At 18.5% G+C, this 14,434-nt stretch overlaps 4 protein-coding genes across 4 annotated transcripts; 1 reads left to right on the top strand and 3 right to left on the bottom strand.

The window, feature by feature from the left end:
- Positions 1 to 381: 381 nt before the first annotated feature.
- Positions 382 to 1,584, bottom strand: PRELSG_1248100 (nucleolar preribosomal associated cytoplasmic ATPase, putative; the record flags this gene model as incomplete). Its single annotated transcript, XM_028678288.1, has 1 exon — positions 382 to 1,584. One exon carries the CDS (start codon positions 1,582 to 1,584, stop codon positions 382 to 384), a length of 1,203 nt encoding a protein of 400 aa, XP_028534593.1.
- Positions 1,585 to 2,479: 895 nt separating this feature from the next.
- Positions 2,480 to 3,432, bottom strand: PRELSG_1248200 (conserved Plasmodium protein, unknown function; the record flags this gene model as incomplete). The annotated part of the gene is made up of 2 exons (XM_028678290.1): positions 2,480 to 3,000; positions 3,231 to 3,432. 2 exons carry the CDS (start codon positions 3,430 to 3,432, stop codon positions 2,480 to 2,482), a joined length of 723 nt encoding a protein of 240 aa, XP_028534594.1.
- Positions 3,433 to 3,871: 439 nt separating this feature from the next.
- PRELSG_1248300 (conserved Plasmodium protein, unknown function) lies at positions 3,872 to 5,008 on the bottom strand (the record flags this gene model as incomplete). The annotated part of the gene is made up of 2 exons (XM_028678291.1): positions 3,872 to 4,268; positions 4,584 to 5,008. 2 exons carry the CDS (start codon positions 5,006 to 5,008, stop codon positions 3,872 to 3,874), a joined length of 822 nt encoding a protein of 273 aa, XP_028534595.1.
- An 867-nt stretch (positions 5,009 to 5,875) lies between these two features.
- Positions 5,876 to 13,976, top strand: PRELSG_1248400 (conserved Plasmodium protein, unknown function; the record flags this gene model as incomplete). Its single annotated transcript, XM_028678292.1, has 2 exons — positions 5,876 to 13,758; positions 13,925 to 13,976. The coding sequence occupies 2 exons, from the start codon at positions 5,876 to 5,878 to the stop codon at positions 13,974 to 13,976; spliced, it is 7,935 nt and encodes a 2,644-aa protein (XP_028534596.1).
- Positions 13,977 to 14,434: the final 458 nt, after the last annotated feature.

The raw sequence follows: 14,434 nt of genomic DNA on the forward strand, positions 1-14,434 counted from the left end.
CTCTTTCTATTTTTATATTATAATATATATATGAAAGAATTTTCAATATTTATATAAATATAAGTTTATACTTGTAAAGAACAAACTCAAAAAGAAAAAAAAAATATATCAATGAAATTTTATTTGATAGTAATAAAAATGGATAAGCATAAATATACAGTTTTGTAATAATAATAAATAAAAGAAAAAAAAATTATAAGACTTAAAAAATTAACAATAAAATATAATAAACATATGTAAATAATATACTACATCTTTTTTTTTTTTAGTTATTACATTGTGCTAAAATTGTATTATTAAAAAGTTTTCTTATTAAAAATTTTCAAATTATCTAAATAAGATACTTAAAATATTTAATAGTTCATTTTTATTTTATTTCATTTACATATCATAATTATCGTTTACATCTTTGTCTTCTCCATATTGAATTATCATATCTATTGAATTTATTATAAAATCAACATTGTCATCATCATAAATATTTAATGGCAAAAAGGAAACTAAATTAAAATCTTCAATGATATGTGCAAAAGCATTATTTAATTTATAATATTTTTTTGACATACATTTATTAGCTCTTATAATAATATCATGCGGATCCAATGAAAGTATATCATTTAATTTTTCAAAATTTTTTTTATAAATTTTTTCTTCATTTTCCTCAGATAGTGCACTACTACGTTCTGATGAACTGTTAATGGATGCAGCACTTTTTTCTGATATATTTGAAGAGGAATATCCAGATATACTTCTATTTTCATAATCAGAACATAATATATATTCGTCTTTAAATGATTTTTTATTATTTACAAATTCTAATTCATTTAAAAATGAATCACCATCATTACAATCTCCTATGTTATTTTGCATATCCTTAAAATTTTTTATTTTTTTATTAATCTTTTTGTATAATTGTTTTTGAAAAAAAAAGTTGTTATTATTTTTAAATTTTCTGAATTCTTCATAATAATTTTTACTTGTCATTAGATCACATTTAGTTAATATGTTAATATGAGGTAGTTCAAAATTAATCATTGTTGAGAGACTAGTTAAATATGCAGATAATAATTTCGTATTGGAGCTTATAAAAGATATATCTATTAAAAACACAATAATTAATCTTATGTTTTGATTTGTGAATATATTTAAAATTTTTTTAAAATAGTCAGTATGTGTATATAACTCTATTTGCCCAGGGGTATCAATAATGAAATAATTATCATCATCGTCATAATTATTTAATTCTTCTTCTAATATATATGAATTTTCATATAATAATTCAACACTTTTTAATAAAGCACAATTAGGTCCAAGCATATGTTCCTCCATTAGACTATTCACTTCAACATAATTTCTTATATCAATATCGTATATAGTATCATAAAAATCATTTAGCTCTTTTTCGATGCTATGTGTTGTATTAAATGACTTCTTTTTTCTTTCATAATGATATTCTTCACTAGCACTATCTAGATTGATAACATAACAATTTCTTTTTTTTATTCTCATGAATTCTTTCATTAATTTACAATAATTTGTTTTCCCACTTCCAGCTGGTCCTACTACCACTTGACCATATTTCATTTTTATAAGAAATTAAAAGGAAACAGATAAGTAATATATCAATAAAAAGAAAAAAAAACTGTCTTTGTAATGATAATAAGTAATTTTATTATATACTTAAAACAATAACAAAATCCAAGAAATATATTCAAAATAATGTCATGTCAAATTTAATTTAAAAAATAAAAGAAAAATTTTAATTACATTTCTCTTTTTATATAAATGGCATTTTAAAAAACAAATATATTAAATGTTAAAAAGATAATGTAAAAATTATCATTTTTTCTTTTTTTTTCCCCCTAATTTTTTATTTGCATTTATTAAGTTAAAATTAGTAGTCTAAAAAAATTAACAGTTATACTCTATTGTAGGTGCTATAATTTATTTTTTCTTTCAAATTTTATGAAATGTTTTAAAAAAATTACATTATTTCTGTATATTTTATTTAAATTTTATTTTCTTATAAAATGATAATGATAAATAATTTATCATAACTGTTAATTCGTTTGCTTTAGTTTTCCAAGAATATAAGCAATAATTAAAAATGTTTAATTTTTTTTAAATCCCTTAAAAAAAAATTTATTAAAATTATAAATGTTTTGTTACATTTCACTTCATTTATTTTAATCAAGTTTTAAAATATTAAAATTAAAAAATTATATAAAAATTAAAAAAGAAAAAAAAAAAATTTATGTAAATTAAAAATGAACTTTTTTATTAGAAGTATCACAAAAAGTATATATAATATATATATACATGTATATAATAAAATATAGAAAAATAATAAAAAAAAATATATATAAATGAATACATAAAAAAATTCTTAATAGAATAAAAAAATAAAAGCTTAAATAAAACGTATGTTTAACTTATGTACAATTAGAAATTCCATAAAAAAAAAAAAACCCAAAAAAATTTACCAAGATACATGAATAGCACCAATTAAATAAACAGTCAAAAGAATAAAAAATAAATTGATTATAAGCCATAAAACTCCGCAAAATTTAGAATTACATTTAGTTAATTTAGCATATTTAAAAGCATCAGATTGGGTTGATGTTCTGATAATTAAATCTTCAAAAATATCAACCATGCTGTACATTTCATTTAATACACCTATAAAAGTCATAATAATTTTTAATGGCCAATAATCTAATTCTTTTTTAAAATAAGCACATAGAACCCAAATAGATATAGTAACTGTAAGAAAAAGAACACAAAGAATTCTTAAAAATGCATTTTTTGCATAAAATATTAATACTATTAATAATAAAAAACATAAAAATACAACTGATATTATTAATGTCCATTTATCTAAATATGCCATCAACATAAAAAACATTCCATAAAAACACGATCCAATATATCCTGCTGGCAAAATTAAAAATTGATTTCCTCCAATTGTGTTAGTGCAACCTCCATGATCTCTATTAACCTCTATGTTACAAGCAAAAAAGGTTGGTATAATATTATAAAATTCAATATGTTAATTGTAAAAAAAAGAAAGGAAATTTTAGGTATTCCAAAATATAACTATTAAATGTATATTTAAGTTCAAATTTTCTCATTTACAAAAAGTATCCTTACAATATATTTGTCTAATTTGTACATAATTTTTTTTTCTTTTTTCTTTTTTCTTTTTTCTTTTTACTTTTTTTCTTTCAAACCTATTCCTTTAACTTTTCCTCCAGTTATCCAACAAGCAGATGCATGAGAAAATTCATGCAAAAAAACAGTTAATAATTTGAATGGTTCTAAAATTTTACATTTCCAAAATATAATACTTACAATAATACAAGCAGAAATACATATAAACGTTATATTTTGATTTCTTTCACAGCAATTTTTTAAAGTAAAATCAAAATTCATTATGTGTATTTTCTAACAATAGTTATAAAACAAAAATGAGAAAAAAAATAAAATAAAATAAATAAAAAAGAATAAAATTAAAGTAAAATAATGCAAAAAAAAAAAAAAATTGTTATACGGTAAACATAAGATTTTTTAGTTTAAATATAAAAAAAAAAAAAAAAATCCCTAATAATATATATATTTAAATAGTGTAATTCGTAGGTTAAATGCAACAAAGAAAAAAAAAAAAAATAAAATAAATATATAATTTTATATTTCATTTATAAATAATCATAAAAAGTACTATTTCTTATTATTAAAATTTTATTTTTATTTTTCTGTTATTAAAAAAAAAAATATGTTTTTTTTTCTATGATAAATTTTTTTTTTCCTAATGTTAAAATATGTTTATATATATATATGTGTATTAATTTTATAATTTTTTTTTTTTTTCAACTTAATCATTATCTGTTTTTCTTTTTTTAGGTAACAAGTTTAACAGTTTTAATGTTTCTTCAGATAATCCAATGTTTTCTATAATATTATTCTTCTCTTCTTTTTTATGTGGAATCTTATTATCTTCTTCTTTTTTATATGATAAGAGATCATTTGATTTAACATTACAATTTGAAATATATTTTAATCTATTTGTATTAAAAAAATTTTCGTCATTAATTTCATTCAGTTTAGAAAAATTTATCTTAATTTCTGAATTTTCTAGAAGTTGTTTAATCATATGGTTATGAATTGATAAACTATTAGTTTCTCTTATTTTAGGAATTAATTCACTAGGATTATCATTATCGTCTACCTCTATAGTGTGTATTAAATAATCAGGCAAATCACTATTTAATCTAAATAAATAAATATAAAAAAAATTAATTTTTGTATTAAAAAATTTTAAGATATAAACAAAATGTATACATATAATGCCAAAAAAGAAATTAATTTTTTTTTCATAATTTTTTCTAAAAGTATATACTTTCTTTAAAAAGCAAATAAATATATATTCACGTTTAAAAAGAAAACAAAATGATAAGAATATTCCATAAAAAAATATAATGCAGAAATATATATATATATATATATATATACATATATATGAAATGAAATATTATATATATATATTATTTTTAGAATATTGTGATTAAATAGTCATAAATCATTACTCTGGCATTATAATATTGTGTTCTTGAATTTTTTTAACTATATTGTTTATTTTATATTCGTTGATTAAATGCAATGTAACTAAGTTTTCTACAATGAACATTAGTGGCATGTCCATTTTATATTTTTCATTAAATATTTTAACATCTTGTAACATATTATGTAATTCTTTTTTATATGCTCTAAAATTTTCTATATTTTTTTTATCTACTTTACTGATAACATTTGTTGTCAAAGAATTTTTGAAATCTTCGTTTTCATTAACACTAAATTTTTTTTTACAATTTTGATAAACACAAGGGTAATTTAGTAATTCAAATGTGTCTTTTATTTCAATTTTTACATTTTTTATAAAATTTGAAAGAGATTCAAAAAAAGATATTACAAAATAATTGTTTTCATTTTCATTATTTAAAGAAGAATTCATTTTTTATTAATAAAAGGAAATATATATATATATATATATATATATATATATAATTTTTAATTGTTTCAAATGATTTTAAACAATAATTAAAAAAAAATTATTTATGAACTTTTAAAAATATCTTAAGGGTACAATTTTAGTTACAATTCTTACGAAATAATTGGAACAATAAAATATATATTTCATTAAACACCAATTATTTTTTTTTTTCTTAAAAATTTCCTAATTTGTTTTCTAAAAAAAGATACATTGGTCAACCAAAGTTTTTTAATTACTTTTATTTATTTTCTTATTAATTTATTTTTTCAAAATTTTTTTCTTTTTTCCCTAAATATATTTATATATTTCTGTTAGTATCGTATATATATACAAATATTTTTTTTTACATATATACAATTTTTTTTTTTTTCTTTCATTTTCATTTTTTATTTATTTTAATTCATATAATTTTTTTTTTTTTTGATTGGAAGACTTTGAGCTATATTTTACATTAACTAGATATTTATGAATTTTTTTTTTTTTACTAATTAAAAAAAAAAATTAAATATGTGACAATTTGATTTTTGTATTATATAATCCATTATATTTATCTTATTGTTATGCCATATGATTAAATAGCCACCACATATATTTTTTCTAATTTTTTTTTGTGATTACATATCTTTATTATTTAAATATCTTTTAAAATATTATTTTCCTCATAATTTATATTTTTTTCCTTTTTTTTTTTTTGGGATAAATAAATAAATATATTTTTAAATATAAACTATTAGTAAAATAAAAGGGTCATTAATGTTTAAGGATTCATCTAAATGTTATATTGTACTATTGTGTTTTTCCTTTTTATTATCCTTCAAATTTTAAAGAATGTTACATTTACACAATTCATGTGTATCAGATATTGAAAATATTGAATATATATTAAAAAAAAAGGATTACAATGGAATAAAAACAAATAGAGAAATTAAAAAAATTTTTAAAGATTTAGGTTCCGCTTATAAAAACTTTAGCGAATCATTAAAAAAAATTCATAATGAAAGTAAGAATTTAATTTCAGTTATTAAAAAAGATAGTGATAAAGATAATTCAGAACAAGTTTATTTTGCTGATTGCTTTATTAATATAGTTTCTGTTATAAAAAATATATACGAGGAAAACTTGGCTGTTAGTGAGAAAATACAAAAAAACATTGTTGATGAATTTGAAAAAGAAGAGAGAGAAAGAGTTAGTAATATAAATTCTATATATAAAGAAGAAATTAATGATAATAATAATGAACAAGAAGAATATGTAAAAAATGAAGTTCATATAAATGAAGAAGAAAAAAATAATAATATACATATTGAAGGTTTACCATTAAGAGATATTGAAATTGATTTAAAAAGGTGTTTAGAAAATAAGGATTTTTCAAACAAATACATAAGTCATACAAAATATAAGATTTATTTTTCAGAATTAAATAAATTAAACTTAAAATTAGATAAAGAGATTTATTCTTTTAAACAACTAATACAGAAATTTGGTAAAAATGCTAGCAAATTGCTTATACATAAATCACAAGAAAGAATAAGTGAGATTCAAAATAAAAAAAAAAATATTCTTGAATTTTTATATAACGATATAGTCGAATTAAAAAAAAATAAGATTAACTTGATAAATGAAAAAAATGAATCAGAAGTTTTAATAGATAATAAAAATGAAAAGAAAGAATATGACAATAAAGAAAAACATGAAGATAAAAAGAATCCCAATGAGTACCTTAGAGGTAAATGTCTGAAAAATAATCAAAATTCTTTTTTCTCAAATCTTTATCTGGAGAAATTTGAAATAAGAGAGAAATATAGAATAGAAGTATTATATTCAAGTTTTAGAATATTTTTAAAAGCTTTAGCTGTCAAACATATCAATGTTAATAAAGCATTATATAAAAGTGCTAATGAAGTAAGTTCATATGATTCTCTTATAGACTATCAGAAATGGCTCAGCAATATTTTAAAGAAAAATTTAGATATTACATATTTACAAGAAAAAATACAAAAAAATAACATATTGACAAAAGAAGAAGAATATTTATTAATGCCTTCTGATTATAATTTTTTTAATAACAATTCAATAAACTTATTTGAAAAAGAAAATGAAAATACTTCACATTTTCAGAAAGGGGAATTGATTTTTAAAGAGCAAAGTGAAAAAGAAATTGATGCTCATAGGGATAGTCAATTCCCCGATGAATTTTATATCCCTATAATAATAAAAAAAAGTAATATAAATTTAACAAATAAAAATTCTACTAATATAAAGCATTCAAATAAAATTAAAGAAGAAATAAGTATAAAAGAATTATTAAAAAAAAATAGTGTGAGCAATAATTTAAATATTAATACATATTTAAATAATAATGACATGAATAAAGAAAAAGATATAATTACTTTTTTAACTAATAGACAGAAAAATTATGAAAAATATCTATTGCAGTTTAACAACTTAAGTACATATATATATCGAAATGAAAAAAAAAAAGATAAAAGAAAATGGTTTGATAAAAATTTTTTTCAAGGTTATTTCTATGAAGAAGGTCATAATTTTTATCCATTCAAAATTCCATCAGGTATGAATAATTTATCATTTTTTCAAAATATTCATTCCTTTTCGTTAAATACCATTGATTTTGGTGATAATAATATTAACGAATATGATTACAAGTTGCTAGCTTATGAATCAGTTCTTTTAGTTTATTATTCCTTATCCATTCAATTAAATTGCTATTTTTTATTTGATGTAAATAATAAACATAAAATTAATAAATCATCTTATAAAAAAGTTTATGAAAAATTTTCCTATGCTTCAAAAATATTAATGAATGATATAGACAAATATTATTTGAAAAATAATAGTATTAATGAAATAGAGAAGACATGCTTAGAAAACGTGAAAGGTATTCAAAATAAAGACAACAATAATATAAAATATCAAAAAATGAAAGAAGAAAATGAACCCGCATCAACAAATTGCGTGAATGATTATTTTGAATACATTGATTATATTTATAATGTAAAGTTACAAAATTTACTATTAATAAAAAGAATTATAAGTATATTTAGAATAAAACTAAATTTGAATTCTAAAACAAATGACTTAATTACATTACTTACTATTCCTAATCATTATATGAACTATGGTTATAAATTGTCTTTTCATGTTCTTGATGTACGTTTTAGAATTATTAGAATTTTAGATAGCTTAAACTTTAATCATATATTTGATTTCGGTAATAAAAAAAATGAGTATGATGAATTAAATCATAAAGATGAATATAGTATATATATAAATTGGTTAAAAAGACAATTACATTTGCTTTATGTATCCTTATATTTAAAATTTAGTCGATTTATAAAATTTATTCCTTACTTCAATTTTTCTTTTTATCCATATATATTTGATAATATCAATATATTTAAAAACAATGAAGAATATTTTAGTTACATAAATAAAACCAGTGAGGATAATTCATTTATTAGGTATATTAAAAATGTTCAAAATAAAATAAAAAAAATTTATGATTTCATCTTAATTAATAAGAGTTATAAAAGAAAAACACAATTAAACGTAAAAATCAGTAAGAATGATCAAAATAAAAATGATGTAAATTTTGTTTGCTTTAATTCATTAGAAATGGATGAAAAAATTATATTTATTTGTAACTTATTGTTAAAAAATATAATTAAATCATTTCACATAATTTATAAGTTGCAATCTATTATAAAAAAAAAAAAATGGAATAATGGAGAATACGATGAAAAAAAGGATTTGTCCAATCTGATTAAATATTTTACCAAAATAGAATATTACGATTTCGAAATAAGGAATATTATGTCTAATATACATAAAAAAAAAAAAAATCAAGAAATTTCTAGAGTCAGTAAACATGATATAAATGAATATAGGGATAAGTTATATAATAATACTAATGTACCTTTTCATTCTGAGCATTCATCAGAATTTAATAAAAAAAAACATGAAATTTTTGATGACAATTCAAATATTGATTATGACAAGCTATTTAGAAATATTTTTATAAATGAAATTACATATAAAGAGAATAGTGGTTATATTTTAGGATCGAAGAAACAAACTAAATATAATGAAAATAAAACTTTGGATAGAGGTGTAAGTAAGAAGAATAAACATGTTTCTAATTTTTTTATAAAAAAAGAAAATAAAAATAATTTGATAATAAAAAAAAATAGTAGTAATGAGAATATTACAATAAAAACATATTTAACAAAAAAAGAAAAAAAAAAAAGAAGCAAAATTTTCTATAAATTAAATGTAGAAACAGTCTTATGCTCTTGTTGGTTCATTGATAGAATTTTATTACATTTTTTTTTGTATTTTTACTTTTCATGTATAATTGATTACACATCTAAATCAAATATGTATGCAGATTCTCCTTATATTATTCAAGGAATAATTTTAATTATTTATTATTTGCAATCAGGTAATGACTTAACCTTAAAAACTAAAAAACAATATAATGATGGGTTGGAATCTACATTAATTCCTATTTCAACTTTTATACTTTACTTTGTAATTCATTTATTTTATTCTTTTTTTGATAAAGATTTATTATCAATACAAGAAAATAAAGATCAAGATCGTTTACAATTATTTTTAAAAAGGAGACGCTTTGATAACAGGGAAAAAGAAACAGATGCAAATATAAGAGATACTTATTCTAAATATAAGAATCAAATGATCACTGTTCAAAATGCAAGCAAATTTTATTTTATAGTAAAAAATTTTGAGGATTTCTTGTCTTATAGAACAGTTGATGAAAAGATATTGGAGATTAATAAAAATAATATTGATATAAATAATACAGAAAATTATGAAGGGAAATCATCGTATAGCGAAGAAACAGAAGAAAAGGAATCCTCTATTATAAAAAGTGATCAGGATAAAAAAGACAAAAAATATAAAAAAAAAAAAAAAAAATTCTTACTATGTGCTGTCATTCCAAAAAATAGTCTTTCTTTTGATAGTCAGGTAACAATTGACGAAGAATGTAAAAGAAAAATAGAAAAGAAAAAAATAATGAAAAAACAACAAAATAATGATATGATATATTTAAAAAGGTACTATAATATTTTATTATTTTTTAATTATAATCATTTAGAAAATTTAATCAGTCCATATGTTCCTAACATTTTATCTTATTATTTAAATGAACAATTTTATACTAACGATTATTTTTTTTTTAATTTTATTATATCAAATAATAAAAAAAAAATGAATAATATAAATTGTAAATTAAACATGAAACACAAAAACAAATATGATGACTTTAATATAATTAATAAAAAAAATAAACACGAAAAATATTTAGATGATATTTCTAAAGATAATTATAGCTTAAATTATGGTTCGAATAATAATAAAAATGTTTTAGATTATAAAGAAAAATGCATAAATAACCATAACAAGAAACCTAGCAAAATGTCTAATGCAGAAAATGATAATATTATTATAAAATATAACACTAATAAAAATTTTAATAATTTCTCATTAATAGATATATCAAGAATTGAGAAAATCATGATAGATATATTGCTCATGAGAATAATTAGCTGTGATTTTAGAAATTATTTTTTTCTTATTTTTTGCAATTATAGAAAATTTATCGACATGTACTCCTTACCATATATATTGGATATATTTGTGATAATTCATAATTTCTTTACAATAAATGGTAATAATAAAAAATCAAAAAAATTAAATACTTACAATATAAAAGGTAAAAATAAAAACAAGAATAATGACGAAGATAAAGATCCAAAGGATGATCATTTGCAATGTCAGCTTAATGAGCATATCCAAAATGAAGAAGAATATAGTGAATTATTTGAACTTAGTTATAATATTTATTTTGAAGATGACGACATTAACGAATATAATGAAGAAAATGATAATGATGAGGAAAACGGGTATGATACTATAGAAACTGCATATAAGAAAAAAGAGAAAAAAGAAAATATTTCCATTGTTCATGATAATAATATTTCAAATAAAGAAAAAAAGAAAGTAAATTTTCAGGATGACACAAATAATTTTAATAAAAAGATATTAAATGAAAATGATATTTTTGGTAATAATTTAAAAAAAATTAGTGATGGTAATTCGTATAATAAAGATCCAACGAACATTATAAATTTTAATTTTTATAGTATTTTGAATACTCATAAACTATCTAATTATTTTAAATATTTTATATATAATAGTTCTAAAAATATATTTTATAACATTTTATCTAGCGTAAAAGATGATATAGAATTAAACAAAAATGTTAATTATGATAACTTAATAAATTATGAAAATGATTATACTAAAAATGTTACTGATGGAATACAAAACATAAATGAAAACAATTATACAAACGAAGAAGAAGACATAGATAAAAATAGTGATAAGAAAAAAGAGAATTATTCACAAAATTCTGATGATATTATAATTAATCATTATGTAGATATTATAAAAAAATACATAAATGAAATTATCGTTGAAATTTTATTTTTTTCTAATATATGGAAACATTATTTACCATTAGAGGAACACCCATTAATAGTATTATATGCAGCTAATAAAACTTTGTATTATGAAGTTTTAAAACTTATAAAGTATTTCAAAGATAAAAATTTATTTAACCAGTCATTCTCTATCATTGTCTCTTTATACAACTTTAATTTGTTAAATAAAGAAATAGTTCTTCAAACTAATACATATGTGAAATATCAATTATTGGTAAGTAAAAATTGTGAAATATCCCATAAAAAAGAGAAGACAAAAAATGATGGTAATGCTAATAATAAGAATAATATTAATTATAATAGATTAGATAATAATAAATGTAAAAATAAAAATGAAAAAATGAAAAATAAAGTTTTACATTATTACGAAAATAGAAGCTCTTTTAAAGCGACCAACTCTGATAAAAATGTTGAAGAATATTATAATATGCTTAATAATGAAATTATTGAAAGTGAAGAAAAAGATTATAATAATAATTCAGATAAAGATGATATGTTTATAAATTTATCATTAATAATTTCCAATTCAAACAATCCATGTATGATAAAATTAATGTTCATGTTAGAAAAAATATTTATCCAAATTATTGATGAAAAACTAGAGGGTAAACATAAATTATTAACAGAATGTTTAAAAAATGAAAAACTTATTCCTTTGAATTTCCCTGATATTATTTATAATTCAACCGCTGTTGATATTTTTTCAATTATTTCTCACATTTTAGAAGTATTATTTGAATATAAATGCCCAATAGAATGGATTATTACACCCTTTTTGGGGTTTTTAAATAGCTTTATAAATGAATATTGTGAAAACTATAAAAAACTTTATTCCTCTTTCATTATATCAGTACTTAATCAATATACAGATAAATATTTTAATGATTTATTAAATTTAAAAGAACAGCAAAAAATACAATGGAATAAGTATTCTAGTGATAAAAAAAAAAAAAAAAGTAATAAAAATACGGAGGAAATATCTAATGAAAATATCAATATTTTTAGAGTAAATGATAACATTGGAAATGACGATGACGAAGAAATAATTCATAGTAATATTGAAGAAGAATTTAATGACATTAATGAAATAACCAAAAGAATCAAAGATAAAAAGAAAAAAAAAAGTGTTTTTTACAAATTTTTTGATTATGAAGAAGTAGATTTAAAAAAAAAAAGTAAAATAAATGAAAAGTTAGGAGATAAAAAAAATTTATCTATGAAAAAGTCAAATTTGAAAAAAAGTATTATACAAAAAAGTTCCATATATAATCATATAAAAAAAAAATCAAATGAAGGAGATGAATTAGAAATAAATGAAGAAGATAAAGAAAGAAAAAAAAGGAATTTATACATGAGTAATGATTTAATAAATATTATTGAAGAAATAAACTATTTATTTAGTGATTCTGATTTATCAAATTCCTTAGTTATAACTTGGAATTTATACTTTTTTTTAGAACAGTTACCTTTGATAAAAAAAAAATTTGAGAAATATATTTTAGAATATATATGCACTCGCACAAAAAATGTAGAAAAGATAACTCAAATTTTTAATAACTATGTTGAATTTGATATAACAATAGAAAAATTGCAGAAAAATATTTATACAAAAACAATATTAGATGTTTTGGATACTTCTATTAATAATATCAAAAATACATTAAATAATACATTGTATTATATATTTAAAATTTTATCAATAAGAATCATTTGTTATGAGTTTCAAGATGAAATATTCTATAAACTTTATGATAATTTTTATTTAAATAATATTAAAAATATCGTGAATATTTTTCCAAATACTATAGAAAAATTTTTTGTTCAATTGCCTAAGATATATTTTAAGAGCATATTAACTGTATTTATAGAATTTTTTATAAAAATTTGGATGTTAACAATAGTTGAGAAAGGTTTTTCAAATTTTGTTTACACTGATGATCATATAAACATTATGAAAAAAGATAACCAACATGTAAAAAATTATATTCAAATTAATAATATCCAATCTACTCACTATTTTTTAAGTGAAAAATGTGATATTAACGAGTATATAGACATGTTTTTTGATAAATTACATAACAATCGTGATATGTTTAATAAAATAATCAGTGATCAAAAACATAAAAAATCAAAAAATATTGTTTCATCAGCGTATAACAAGGGAATGTAAGTATTTCTGTTTTAATTTGCTTTTATATATATATATTTAATTGTTTTTATTACTTTATAAAAGTTCAGGAATTTTAACATAATTTCCTTTGATGTAAATATTTATTATTAATATTAATTATTATTTTATTTTATTTATTATTTTTTTTTTTTAAATTGTTAGGGCAATTATAACAGGAAAGAATAATAACCATGAAGAAAAAAAAAAATTGTAAAGACAGCATTTTTAATTTTTCTATAAGAAAAGATATTACAAATTAAATAATATGATATGAATAAAATTTTATCAAAAGAAAAAAGAAAAGAAAAAACAGTATTCATTAATAACATTTTTTAATTTATATTTTTATTTTGTTATTTTTATATATTATTATTTTTTTTTTTTTATATTAATACAAGTATTCTTGTTTTAGATTTAGGTATGTCCTTAATACTATATTTTTTTACATTTTAATAAATTTATATGTATCTTGTATATATATATATGTAAAATAATATTATTCTATTTTTTGTTATACATTTAATTTATCATTTTATAAAAAAAAAATTAAACTTTATTTTACCAAATAAATTTTTATATTTAAAAAAAAAGGTTAAGCATTTTAATAAAATTATAAAAAAAAAATAATTACAAAAAAAAAAAAAATAGGTAAATAGATAAATTTTATAAAAA

This window comes from Plasmodium relictum (assembly GCF_900005765.1).
Source record: "Plasmodium relictum strain SGS1 genome assembly, chromosome: 12".
NCBI lineage: Eukaryota > Apicomplexa > Aconoidasida > Haemosporida > Plasmodiidae > Plasmodium > Plasmodium relictum.